Genomic DNA, 14,812 nt, shown 5'->3' with positions numbered 1-14,812 from the left:
AACTGACCACATATTGCAGATGGCATAATGAAAGAATTTCAGAGTTAAGGAAGGGTGAGAGGTAGGATCAGGAAAAAGGGAACCTCACAGGAATTAGGCAGCAGTTTTCAAGGGGTGGTTAGGGAGTTTTAGTCTCCTGAAATAAGAAGGGAAAAAGGGCATAATGATTTTTGCCTTTATTTTCTAGAGAGTGTCAGCAAAGTAATTCCTAGACTTGAGGGATACGTGGGGGGAGGAGTTTGGGGACCCTGAGCTGAAGTTTCTAGTGGAGCAGAGCTTTTCTCAAACTTCTGTGTGAAGATAAATCACCTGAGGATCTTGCTAAAATGCAGATTCTGATTCAGGAAATGAGGGATGAGGATTGAGATTTTGCATTTCTCACAGGTTCCCTAATAGACATTGGTGCTACTCTGAGGAACAAAGATAGAGGATGGAGAAGAAGCAGACTTATCCAGAGCCCAATGACTCCTACAGGGAAGCATTTATTATTTATAATAAAACATTTATGGTTATTTGTGTATATTGGGGGGGTTGAGAAATATTTCATTGAAAAGATTGTACTGAAGATGAATTTTTTGAGATGCATTACATTTTGGAAGGCTGAGACTAGAGGTAAACTAGGTATCTTTTTAAAGGATTTACAAATGTTTTAATCCTCCCAGTTTCCTGGATTTAATACATTGCTTCAGGGGAAGTATTATAAAAGATGATATCTAGAAATATTCAGCAATGTGTTTTTTATAACTGATTACTTCAGTTACTTTTCCCCTCGTTCAGTGAGAGGGAATTCATTGCCTATAGAAGGAATTAGTTTGGAGATAATAAAAAGAGATACACAAACTTGAAAGTTCAAGATTTAAAAAGAAAAAAAAAGAGTATACATATAATATATATTAAATAGATTTTTTAAAACAGGCTTTTTGAGAATATATATGTATATACTATATAAAGTATACACACACAGAAAGGCTTTTTGAAAATCAAAGATAAATCTTGAGGAAAGACAAGCACACACTTATGACATAAAAATAGAACCAGAAATAATGTACGAATGTAGAGCAAGAAGGAAATCACTATACGCCTTTCCTTGGGCTTGAGTTTGGGAAGCAGTAGATGAGTCCCTGAGGAGTTGAGTTGGGGGCGGAGAAGGAGGAGCTCTGACCTGGTGGGAGGAAGGAGGGCAGAATGAGGTTCTGGATGAGACAGAGGCCACCCACCATTCCTTGGCCGACACCAGGGAAGCACCAAGGGAGAGCTTAGCCCGTACCTGCAGATCATTGCTTTTGGAGGGAACAGTACAGACTTTTCAAAATGAAAACCACATAGCTCTGCCTCCTCCTGTGGGTTGTGTGCTTTTATTTATTAAATGTAGTTTTCTTTTAAGGGAAATATATTTCATCTTTTCATGATTTGGTTGACAGTGGAATTATTTTATGTAACTGAGTCTGGGCTTCAAGAACGTGTGTGTGTGTGTGTGTGTGTGTGTGTGTGTGGGTTGTGCGTGCACACATTGAATAGCTACCAGATTCTTGATTAATAATTAAGCGATGATAGAAAGTTTGTTGTGTGTAGAGAGAAGAAAGAAGTCCAATGAGGGCATCCTGGGGAACCACAATGTTATGAAGTCAAAGGGAAGAGGAGCAGCCAATGCTCCGACACTATATAGATAAAAGCAGGAAAATTGATGTGATAGTTCATTGTGGTCTTCTAGTTACTTAGTAAAATACAGAAATGGCTCACAGAGCTACTATTCAAACTAGCAGAAAGGTGTCAATGTTCTGCTGAACTAATAGCTAAAGTTTTCTGTAGTAATGAAAATTGTACATACTTTGAAACCCATCCCTAAGAGCCATCTGAATTTCACTTATGTAATGTTGTTTCAGGATAGAATATTTTTATATTTATCTTAAACTCATTTTAAACCTGTATATATAATTTCATTTCTTCCTCTCTGTAGTGTATTCAGATGGAGACATTTATTACAGCATTTAATTTATTTGCTATTTACTTAATAAGCAGATTCACTCAATGTGGCTTTTACTAGATAAAAAGGAAATTGAATATCCATTGTTTTCTTTCATCAATAGGATACAATTACCTAGGTGAGCATTTAGTGAAAGGATAATGTCAGAAGAACTGTGCTGGAAGAGCTATATTAAGACTAAACGTCCTGTGCAGAGTTCATATAGAAGGTAGGGATACCATTAACATGTTATTAACGGTGAGTAGCAGCCCTATTTTCTCTTATTTCATGTTTAAGCAATTATCAACATACATGATATGGATGATAAATGTACTCTATTTCCACAAGATCAAAAAAAAATGTTAAGGTTAGAGAAAGTTTCAGTTTCTTGTTTTTAACAGAAAATTTGCAGAAATACAGCAGTCACCAAGAATAAAGCTGAGACTTTATATTCTGCATGAGCCCCTGCCAAGTTGTTCTCATCCAAAAACCTGACATCTTTTGGATAGTTCTGCTAAAATGCATGGGAATGGCTTTATTGCCCTGATCTGGACATTCATAATGTAAAAATTATTATGCTACGATATGAAATGTGTTATTCCATATTTGTAATACAATAGGTTAATAATTTAGAATTTGTTTCATTATTCTAAAACTTACAGTCACAACTTTTGAAATGTCAAAAGCATGAAAGGTTACAGCCTTCATAGTGATTATTACTGAAGCCTCTGTTTGGCATCAGTTCTGCGGCGGCATCATTTGTTTTATTTTTAAATGCTAGATTCACTAAAAAACTGAAATCATTTGAATGCGAGAAAAATCCTTGGTTAGTTTCCTGGGCCAGAAATCTATAGATTATATTTTTCTACTTCTTAAAAAATTCCACTAAAACTGAGAGGTGGTGCACAAATAATAAAACTAACCTCAAATTCAGCAAATCTTTTCAGAAACCAGTTGGGAAAGTCAAGATAATTAACTGCTCCCCTTTTAGCCCAAGAAGAGACCTGTCTCCAAATATCAATCTGAGTTTTAGAAGCAGTTTTTAAAATTTTCAAAATTGCTTTATTAAATTAAAACTATTTTCCTTTAGTCATGTCACCTTAAAGACAGTAATTTACTTTCTAGAATATTTCCCCTAAAAATTATAATTTTAAAATAAATTTCCAACAGTAGCATATTTAGTTAACTGGTTATTAGCTATCTGAATTATTTATTGTTATGTAATAAACCATCTCAAAATTTGGTAGCCTAAACAGACAATTTATTATTTCTGTTTCATGCGTTGATCAGGACTCAGTTGGGCAGTTCACCTGCTTAAATATTTATTTAAAGTCTCTTAGCATATTCATTCAGCTGAAATCTTGGTGGGTGCTGGAATATTTGAAGTGATAGTTCATTCTACAGGGCTTTTCTTCATGTGGTCTCATTTAGTACTTTAGTCTGGACTTCCCAGCCTCCAGATGGCTGAGCTACAAGATCAGAGAGTAGAGGTTGTGATCCTTTTAAGGTATAGGATTGGAAGTCCTAGAACATCATTTCCACTGATTTCCATTGCACAAGACAAGTCACAGGACTGGCCCAGATTCAAAGGAAGGAAATAGATTCCATCTGTTGATAGGATAAGAGACATACATGTACTGGAACAGAAAGAGTGGTTGGCTGCTTTCATTAACACTATCTATTACATTAAAGTGGTAATAGTTATTTATTTCTCAGTTGTCAAACATTTATTGAGTCCTGCTGGGAAGCAAGATGGAGACAGAGTCTATAAATTGACATGATTCCTATCTGTGAGATAATTACACTATTGTAGAGAAGATTGACAGACAAATATGCAGCACAGCACTTGTGTTTCTGGAAACTTGGCAGATTGCGAAACACAGACAAAATATAAATGCAGAATAAATTTTAATAAATTTTTTGAAGGTACTGCCAGGAAATATCAAGTGACATAAAGAGGACATTCATTTAAAGCATGTTAAGTGTAAAAAGTGATGGTACATTGTTTATGAATCAGAGAGTATATAAGTTTTAAATGCTATGTACAGGAATAGAAAGGTAGAAAAATGGAAGCCTTGATTGTTGTGTCTTTCATTTAATGGGTCCAATCCAATGAAATATTGAAACTCTAAATCTAAGCAATCAATGAGCATGGAGCCAAAAATTCACGAGTAAAGAAAACCAAAGCTAGAAAATTAATGGAAAACTGATTATATATGCAAAATCCTTGGGGCATCAGGAAGAAATTAACACAAATCTTCTCTGTAAGGACACTTTACAGAGTGCCCACAGAAGAAACAGTTTCCAAACAAACTGAGCTCACAATAAGTTAGATGTCATAGATAGTAGTTCCTACAGCTGCTCACCAACATTTTTGAGTTTTCTGCATTTAGGTACTCAGTATTAATGCATTTCCCCATCCCGTTGAATGTCATGTGACTTGCTTTGTCCAGTGGAACATGAGTGGAAATTATGCAGTCATTTCTGGCTGGAAGCGTTTAAGAATTTGAGTACTATTCCTTATAATTTTCTTATTATTCTGCTATGGTTATTAACTGTGGAAACATATCCTGACAATGAACATGCAATTCTGAATGCTTGTAAGGAGGACACTACCTTGGAGAGTAATTTGAACCAGCAGCTCAATAGATACAAGTTTCTGAAATATTTAAATTTGGAAGTTATTAATTTCCATGACATAATTTTATATATCATAATAAACCACACAGGAAACAATCCATTGTATAGAAGTGTTAATAAACAATCCAAAACATGGTACTTAAAGAAGCTCAAATAAAAGAATCTGAATGAGTCAACTAAATGTAATTTATTATTTTTAATTATAAATGTAAAAGGAGTAGATATTATAATCAAATAAAAAGATAATAAAGAAGGTTTGAAAAATAATAAATAGCATTTCTAAAAATGCAAAAATATAGTTCCTTAAATTTAAAACTCAGACATTCAAACAAAATCACCAGACATGTCTGGAAAAAAGGATCAAATGACTGATGACCAAGAGCAATGATAGACAATAAAAATAAAACCACATGTGATTCAGACATTGACCTTATCAAATAAAGGCTTCGTAATAACTATGGTTATTCTCCTGTCAGTGGGGCATGATGGGCATTTTTCAAGACAGGAGTATTGTATTCAAGACAGGAGTAATTGAAAACCCTAGGTATAAGAAGCAGAAACAGGAGTTGGAGTGACCATCAACCAACACAAAGATCACCTCCTACATACATATTGACAGTGTGGAAGGATGCAGCAAGTAGTGTGCTCTAAGGCATGTAAGTGTTGTGCTTACAAAACTAGAATCATCTACATGGTCGGTAATGATTCCAGTACTGAGCCACGTGAAGATCCTGGTGAAACAGAGCACTATGCTCATAATGGTGTTTCAACACCTACCAAAGGATCTTCTTCTGATACCGAACTAAGCATTCAGACTCACAAGACTACCATAGGCCACTCTTAACAAGATAATCACATAGAAAGATATAGAGCAAGAAACATAGCATGCTATCAGCGTGGCAGCAAGTATTTCTCTTCTATGGTATTCCTTGCAGTAGTCTGCAAAGTCACCTGGCAAATATATTTTTGTTTTCAGGTGCAAAGGGATGAGACACTCATTGGTTAAAGTGAATAAGTCCCTAGCTTTAAAGCTTCAATGATGTACAATATCTCTTGTAATGTTTGCAAAGGTATGCTTCTAGGGTGCCTGTGGGGGAGATACACAACTACAAGAGTTATTATATCCAGGGAAGCCCAAATAGATAGCTTCCTAGGTATTTATAATTCTCCTAGTCCAGATGGATTTTTACAATTAAGTTTTACCATAAACAGTGTTACCTATGAATGAGTTGATACTCTGTTTTTATCATGTCCCTAGGAAATCAAATCTAGAAACTTTACTGAAAGTCAATTTTTTTATGCAGAAAGGGGGGAAGTACCTATTAAACTTTGCTTATGTTACTTCATAATATCCAACTATTCACTATCTCTGGGCCACAAGAAGGGAACAAGGTTGACTTTAAAAAGATTATTGATGGAAAACTCCAGAATTCAATGAAATTCAAAATAATATTAACACAGTAGTAGCACTTGGGTAGTGCAGTTGGTTAAGTGTTTGACTCTTGGTTCTGGCTTAGGTTGTGATCTCAGAGTTGTGAGATTGAGCCTGGAGTTGGGCTTGCACTAAGTGAGGAGCCAACTTGAGATTCTCTGTTTCTCTTACTCTTCACCTCCCACTCGCCCCACTCCTGCTGTCTCTCCCTCAAAATAAACAAACCTTTAAAAAAATTAATATTAACAGTAAAACTTAATATATGCAACATAAAACTGAAACTACAACTTTTATTTGAAACATAGATACTTAAATTCCTTAAATATGAATATATAAATTTCTTTACCAGTAAGCTGAAGACAACACTGTTTTCCAAATATTGAATTTCCATGACCAACCAGGGAATAGGAGAATGATTTAATGTAGAAAATCAATGAATAAGTTTATTAAATCAGTCAAAAGAGAACAGTGTATATAAATTTTTCATATTCAGTACTCATTCTTGAAAAAATCAGTATAAAAATATCATGGTAAAGACTATATATCTTTTATAAAATAATTTTTTTTGAGGTGGGGAGCAGGGGAGGGGCAGAAAGAGAGGGATAAAGAGAATCCTAAGCAGGCTCTACGCTGGGCATGGAGGCTTGATCTCACAACCCTGAGATCATGACCTGAGCCAATATCAAGAGTCAGACAACTTAACAGACTGAGCCACCCAGATGCCCATAAAATAATATTTTTAATAGTAGAAAACATTATGAAATTTTGAATAAAGTCAAGATCAAGTCAAAATGGTCTTCATCTCCCTGATTCTTTTATAATTCTTACAGAATTTCTGGAATTCAGTAAACTAAGAAATAGAAATATAAGTTACAATTATTCCTAAAGGAAGAGATAAATACCATTATTTGGCTCATATCTTTTTTTTTTTTTTAAGATTTTATTTATTGATTGATGAAAGACACAGAGAGAGAGAAAGAGGCAGAGACACAGGCAGAGGGAGAAGCAGGCTCCATGCAGGGAGCCCGATGTGGGACTCGATCCCGGGTCTCCAGGATCACGCCCCTGGCTGAAGGTGGCGCTAAACCTCTGAGCCACTGGGGCTGCCCTATTTGGCTCATACCTAACTAGCAATCAAAAGAGAATCAGGTGAAAAACAATGCAAATCAAAGAAATTAGTAAGTTTGCAAGATTAAACATTAGCAACATCAGTAGTTCTCCTATGTATAAGATAATCAGTTAGAAAATATAAAATAAAACAAGAACTCATTTATAATAGGAATAAAAATAAAGAAGATACTATAAATCAGAGAAGAATAACTGTTATAACAAAAAAAAATGGATACCAGTTGCTAGACAACTGGAAGTTTCTCTCTCACATCGTAATGCAAATGAATTTTGGCAGACAGCCTTCCTCATAATAGCTTAGTAGGTGCAAATTCCTTCCCTTTAGTAATTTTGACATCTTCTTAGGCTTTAGAGCTTTCCATGAGATCTTATGCATCCATCCAGGAGACAACCAAAGGAGAATGGAAAATTATAGATTTCTTTCATCCACATTGTGTTGACCAGAATCCAGGCTTATCATCCACCTTACATCAAGGGAAGCTAGGAAATGTCTTCTTCTGTGACCAGGAAGAAAAGGAACAGCATAGATAGTGGTGAGCACTAGTATTCCTTGCCACAAATACCTAGTAAGAAGCTAGGAAATGTGTGGGCCAGTTAAGAAGAAAACTGTGACTCTGAACATATATAGGTTAAAGAAGGGTTAAATAATGAGAAGTGCCATTCTTTTGAAGGAGAAGACCTAATATTATAAAGAGTTTTTTCCTTTTATAGTTTTAATGCAGCTCTGGTGAAAATATCAATGCAAAATTGTTCATCTCAAAATTAAACAAATAAACGATCCTGAAGTTCTGTACAAAAATTCATTGGAAAGATAAGCAGAGGTGCTTTTAAAAAGAAAGACTAATGAAGGCATATTTCACCTTTTGGGCAAAAAACATAGCTTAAGGGCAAATATAATTAAACATGAAGCGGTTTCCTAGATACTTAAAAATGCAGGCACAGAAGGATTAGTGGAACTATATGTACGGCATGGAAACTGATCCTAATACTATATGACAAATATGACATAACAAAGAGTAAGAAAAGAATGGTTTATTTAATAATTATTTATGATAATTGTTTGAAAAAGTATGTTTAAAAAAAAAAGGTATATGTTTTTTCTCACCACATACACAGACAAAACCAGATATCTTAAAGCAGATGTGAACAACTGACAACAAAAGGTTCCAGTCTAGCCCCTCTCTTGATGTTGTAAGTGCAGTTTTATTGGTTCATGGCCACGCCTACTCGAAAGCCTGCCCACGGCTGCTTTTCCAGGCAGAATTGTGGCTGCCTGTGCCCTGTAGCTCACAAAGACTAAAGTAATTACTATCTGGTTCTTTATGGAAAAAAGTTTTCTGAATCCTGAACTAAAACAATTAAAGTAACTGAAAGAAAAAGTAAGTAAATTTTATTCGATTTGGAATAAGAGTTTCTCAGTGTAACAGCTAAGTAAGAAACCACAGAATGCAGTGTGATGTGTATGGGACATATTAATTCATTCAATACATAATGTTCTAAGTCCAGTGAAAAATCGGGAAACATGTCTGCAAAGATAGTTACTATAATTCCTTTCATGCTATTTCCATGCTTCCGTGACTTCCCTCTTCCCAAGGGGGAATCTCTGTCTTCCCCCCCTTGATGCTGGGCTGGCTCCGTGACTTTGAACAAGAAAATGCGGTGAAGGATGTTTTGTCACTTCTGATCCCGGACCTTAAGAGGCTGTGTGACTTCTACGTCAGCACTGGAATACCTGGAACACGGTTCCTTATACACAGGCCCTGTCCAGCTCCTTGGGGATGAGGGACTCCGTGGAGAGAGAAGCCCAGCTGTCCCAGACATTCCACCAGCTTTGCTGAGGCTCTTATTGTGAGTGAGGTTTCCAGGGACCAGCCATCCCAGCTGACCCTCGACTGACTGCAAAGCACGAGTAAGCCTAGCTGAGTACACCCCACCCCTGAATTACTAATCTATAGGGCTGGGAGGAAATGAATAGTCTTGTTTTAAGTCACTAAGAGTTGGGGATGATTTATTTACAGATAACTGACAACATAATTGTGATACACATGACAATCAAAGGACCACCGGTCTTCTTAGCAAAGAGTATTAACACATCAATAAGTAGTTCTCTCATCTTTGATAATTGCTTCAGATTCTCACCTAGCATTTCCAGTTTGGGTCTGGATGATAGGCCCTCAAATTGCTTATCCTTCTTCCATCTTCCTAATTAGTGGTAATAGTGGTTGTGGGGGCAGTCTAACATCCTCTATTAAATTCAGTTTTGACATGTAGAGACTTGGTTGGTTACAGTTTCCCACTTAACTTGTTACCGAATTTTTTTCCCCTAGCATACTTTGACACAGAAGTATAACATAAATGCGGTAACGTGCCCACATCTTAAGTGTACAGTTTGGTGAATTTGTACACACTCATTCATTCATGTAAACAACATCCAGATCAAGACATGGAACTTCTCCAGCAGTGAGTCTTTTTCAGAGACAGCTTTTCACCTTCATGCCGAGTATATATATAATGTCTGCTTTTTGGTGTTGCACACTTTCTCATGTGATCTGCATTGTGTGTATGTGTGTATCTTTGTGTTTTCTTTGCAATCATCTCTCTTAATATGGATTCTCCAGAGAAGCAGAACCAATAATAGACATATGTTCTAATATCTACATCTTCACTTCCACCTCCACCTCTATCTATGTATTTATGTATCCATCCATCCATCCATCCATCCATCCATCCATCCATCCAAGGAAAGAGATTTACTGTAAGGAATTGGCTTACATGATGATCATGGAGGCTGAGGAGTCCCAAGGTCTGCAGTCGGCAAGTTGGACCACGGAGAGCCGATGGTATATAGTTCCAGTCAGTATGAGTCTGAAGGGAGTAGAGGATAGATGTCAGAGCTCAAAGGCAGGCAGGCAGAAAGAGAATTTGTCCTCACTCAGTCTCTTATTCTACTCAGGCCTTCAATGGATTGGATGAAGCACCACCAACGCCCCTCCCCCATGTTGGGAGGGCTAAGAGGGCCCATCTGCTTTACTCAAGTCTATCAATTCAAATGTTAATTTCATCCAGTAACTCCCTCACAGGCACACCCAGAAATAAGGTCTAGCCAAATATCTGGATACTCCATGACCCAGATATCAGACCACAAACAGCATTGTCAAGAAATTGACGGCGCAAAACAGAACAAAACAAAACAAAACAAAAACCCAAAACTTAATGATGGCAAGTCACTGAGTGGGTCAGTGGAAATCTGGCTGGGAGCTACTGGAGGATATACCTTTTTCTGCTACGACCCCAGCTTCTTAAATCTATTAAAGTACCTGCATTTGGACAGAGGATGAAAGGACATAGTATACTTCTGGCCATATTGTTAAAACAATGCCAGAAGCATAGCAATGAAATGATTGGATTATGATTTGGGGACACAGAACACTGTATAACCAGCTTGAGACTGGGAAGATTTTTCAAAAATGAGTAAGTGTATCCCTTATGAAAGTCATAGTACCTTAGATTAATTATATTTTTTATTGACCACATTGTGTTATTAAAATTCTATATTTATGATCATTTCATAGAATCTCTCATACATTTTTCTCACTTTTAATGTGCTGCACATCTTTAGACAAAATAGCTCATATTTATATTTTTTCATCTTAGCTGAATTACTCTGGCATTGTTGTGGAAAAATATTGATCTTAGGGTCTTATTAACTGTCTATTATTGTTTATTAGGTAATGCTCCATCATCTTTGCCTTGGTTGATAAATATCTGCTCTCCTGCTTGTTCCATGTGATTTACTTCTCTCTCTCAGTGAGGCTGGCGGCACATAATTAGTATTTTATATAATAAAGGACTTTCCGCCCTAGAATTCAGGAGAGTCTCACTTGGTGCCAGTGAAGTTCTGACTTATTTTTTGCTAACTATTTTCTGAGGAAATAGGTAACTTGAAGAGGTTGTAAATCTTATATCCAATGCTCTTTTAATGACCTTGGAGGTCTTTCATGTTCCCTGGTCTCACTGCTGGTGTTGTGGTTTGTGTAGAACACAGAGGTAGCCAGGCTGAGGGGCCTGCTGATGAGAGCTCAGTGGGACATGTCTCAGGGGCCTTGGCACCAAGCCGGATCAGCCAGGAGGGAGGGGACACTTTTCTGATCCATCCACCCAGATAGGCTACCCTATGTACTCTTAAGAGTTGTATATTTTGGCTTCACGGTTTTAATTTAGTATTTTTTTTCAACTAGCAAGTTATATGGCATAGTAATAAAAACATGGAGTTTAGAAGGAAAAATACATATTTGAATTTTGGTTTTACCATTTATCACCAATTTTTTCACCAGCTGGACCCCCAGACCTGACCTTTACTGCTCACTGGCTTGTATCCACTGACTTTTCTCCAGCATTTTTCCTTAAGCTCTTCTTTCCAGTTTATCTCTTAACTCTGGCAAAAGATGTGAGGTGCATAGCATCCTTTGACAGAAACAGGAACTACCCCTCTGGCAATAATTGCTTGGACCAAGATCTCTGGCAGCCCAGACCACCCAGACCAATTTGACCTTAACCCCTTACTTATACCTGTGCAGATGAACCGTGGAGTGACCCATGGAGTGACCAACAGTTACCTTACCTCATTACAGTACTAAAATCTCTGCCCAACGAGGAGCACAAGCCTCATTTAATAACATGCAGTGTATGTATATTTCCTTGAGGCATGTGTGCAACTTAGATCCGTCTTTACGTACAACGACAAGACTCCCCATTTAAAATATTTATCTTAACCCTAAATAAAAGGAACCCATCCACCCCTGCTCAGGGAGTCACAGCTTTGGAGATTATTCCCTGGGATCTCTTTATTTACTACAAATAAGTTTACTTTGTGTGACAACTCCACCTTGTGTAGTTTCTATCTGTGACTCACCAAGGGGCAAACGCAGCTTGGTTACAATTTGATTTTTGTTAAGTTATGATACCTCTGTGAATCCCTGTGTTCCCACTTTTTTTTTTCTTTTTGAAATAATACACTTTTAATTACAAAAATTATCCATTTCATAGAAAATGAATATGCACAACAAAATAAAGGGAGGGGCTCTCAGAGTTCCACTACAGAAGGATAAACACAAAAAGTTTGGTAGGAGACTTCCAGTATTTTTTCTTTGCCTACATATGAACACATAGTTGTGTTAAAATCAGAACTGAGCTCATTTTGACAAATGCAATACAATAGGAATATCTGATTTGATATAAAATATAATGGAAATAGTAGGATCTTTCTAGAACATTGTACAAATTCAAGATGCAATCCATTAATAATTTATATTAATATATATTATTGTATATTTATGACAGACCATCATGAAACACCCCTTTATAGACCTTTAAAAATATCCATAATATGTTTATACCAAATTACACTATATTAGGTGCAGAATTGCTTATCAAAAGAGAAATCTTCTGAAGACAAATCTGGTGAAATAACATTTTAATGTCAACTTAGTGATTTTTTTTGTCTGATTCATCTGAGTTATACTCTGAAATGGCAATAAATTTCTCTACATTATTTAAAAAAATTGTTTAAATTGTAAATATTTTAATTCAACTTTTTATTGACTGTGTCTTAAAAATGTACCATAATTTATTTAATCAGCTATTGTTTCACACATATACAAACATATACATCCATTTAATACTTTTGCCTACTAAAAATGTTTTTCCAAATCTTCTCCAAATTTACTTCCATAACTCATATATAAGTAGTATGTAAGAAATCTCTATTGCTACCTATTATCATCCTTTAAAAAATGTATGCCTTATTGATATATAAAAATGACTTTCTCTGGTTAGTATAATTTGCTTTGCATTGATTAATAGTAAGATTAAACTTGTTTTCATTTGTCTGTTTGCATTTATATTTCTTATTTTGTGAATTTCATGATTGTGACTTTTCCTTATGTTTCTATTCTTCAAAAATATTTACCTTATTGGGGATGCCTCGGTGGCTCAGTAGTTGAGCATCTGTCTTTGGCCCAGGGTGTGATCCTGGGGTCCTGGGATCGAGTCCAACATTGAGCTCCTTGCATGGATCCTGCTTCTCTCTCTGTGTATGTCTCTGCCTCTCTCTCTCTGTGTCTCTCATGAATAAATAAATAAAATCTAAAAAAAAAATTTACCTTATTGGTTTGTAAGAGTTCTTTTTTTTTTCTATGTCTTGTGTGTGTTTTAGGAAATTCTCATCCAAAAATTAGAAGAGACTGTCTTCCCTTAATTTATGCATTGACTCCCTGTAATAGGCAGAAGGATTTGAGAGGATGACATTAGTCAGAGGAGTCTGTTTTTCGTTTGTTTTGTTTTGTTTTTGGTCTTTACTTCTCTGGACAAATGGTGTTAATGATTGGGTACAATCTGCATTGGATTTACAACTTGGTGTTGGCAAGGTGTATTTGTTTAATCTGTTTCCTAGATTCTTAAAAAATTGGACACTACTTCTATTTTAGAATATGAGGACCAGATGCAGTTGGTCCATTGTAAATCTTCATGGATGCATCTAGTCACTACTTTTTCCCTGGGTGAAAGACCCACCTCTCTCTTTAATGTGTGAGATGACTGTCAAGGATAGTATCCAATTACAATTTTTTCTTTCTCATAGCAGGTGCCGAGTTACACTTCCTTTATACTTTAATAGAAATATTACAATGACTCATGAATGAAAACATTTTCATGATACAGAACAAGCCATAATTATTTTTATCTCATAATTTCTGTTTGTAATAACTTACATGCATAATTTGTGGCACAATGATTCTCTGTCAGTTTTCTAAGGTATTTTTCCTGGATGAAGCCAGGGCATATTCTTCACATGACAAATGGCCAGAAATTGTTCATGCTAAGGCAACATTTCTATAGGTTCCCTGGTATAGTAAGTTACAAATACATTTTTCAATGTATAATTTGCCTTCTAATTTTGTTTATAGTGTATTTTCCCAAAACTCTGTTGTTAATATTTTCAAACATCCAGAAGCACTGAACTTATACAATGACTACTTGTATAGTATTTACCTGTTTTTTAGCATATCACTTCTAAATATTTCCATATGTATCTGTAAGAATATTGAATTATCCACATAACTATATATGGCAACTTAATAAAATTAGCAATTATATATCACCTGATATCCAGTTCAGATGTGATTTTTTTCACATATATGCCTTTACAATTTTAAATCATGAAAAATACCAATATTTTCCTTTGAGTTTTTTCTTTGATAATATGCTTTAAAATAACTTCTGTATTTCAAAATTTAAAAATACTTTGTTACATATATTTACATTTTTGTACTTGTGTGATTTTTTTAATTTGAATTTCTAATTTGAAATTCTAATTTAAATTCCAGAATTCAATTGCATTAACTTGGTTCTATGGTAAAAATAAAAAAAATTTTCCACTGTGTTAGATTATCTCAGCACAATCAATCAATCCATATTTCCCCCAGTGATTAAAAATGACATATGATATTTGCTAATGACATATCTGATAGTATCCACATAAAGAATTTATATAACTCAACACCAAAAGACATATAATCCAATTAAAAATGGGCAGAAGGCATTTACAGACATTTTTCCAAAGAAGACATGAAATGACCAATAAACACGTGAAA

General features: G+C 35.5%; 1 protein-coding gene across 1 annotated transcript in view; it reads right to left on the bottom strand.

The window, feature by feature from the left end:
- Positions 1-10,002: 10,002 nt before the first annotated feature.
- The window catches only part of VSTM2A (V-set and transmembrane domain containing 2A), a 191,562-nt gene continuing 186,752 nt past the window's right edge, over positions 10,003-14,812 (bottom strand). Inside the window, exon 5 of the mRNA XM_038562620.1 lies at positions 10,003-10,028. Coding sequence (XP_038418548.1) covers positions 10,018-10,028 — 11 coding nt within the window. The 3' untranslated portion in view covers positions 10,003-10,017. The remainder of the gene's footprint in view (positions 10,029-14,812) is intronic.

The sequence above is a fragment of the Canis lupus genome, chromosome 18 (assembly GCF_011100685.1).
Source record: "Canis lupus familiaris isolate Mischka breed German Shepherd chromosome 18, alternate assembly UU_Cfam_GSD_1.0, whole genome shotgun sequence".
In the NCBI taxonomy this organism is placed as follows: Eukaryota; Metazoa; Chordata; class Mammalia; order Carnivora; family Canidae; genus Canis; species Canis lupus.
The sequence above is the reverse complement of the archived record's forward strand: the minus strand, read 5'-3'. Positions and strand labels throughout refer to the sequence as shown.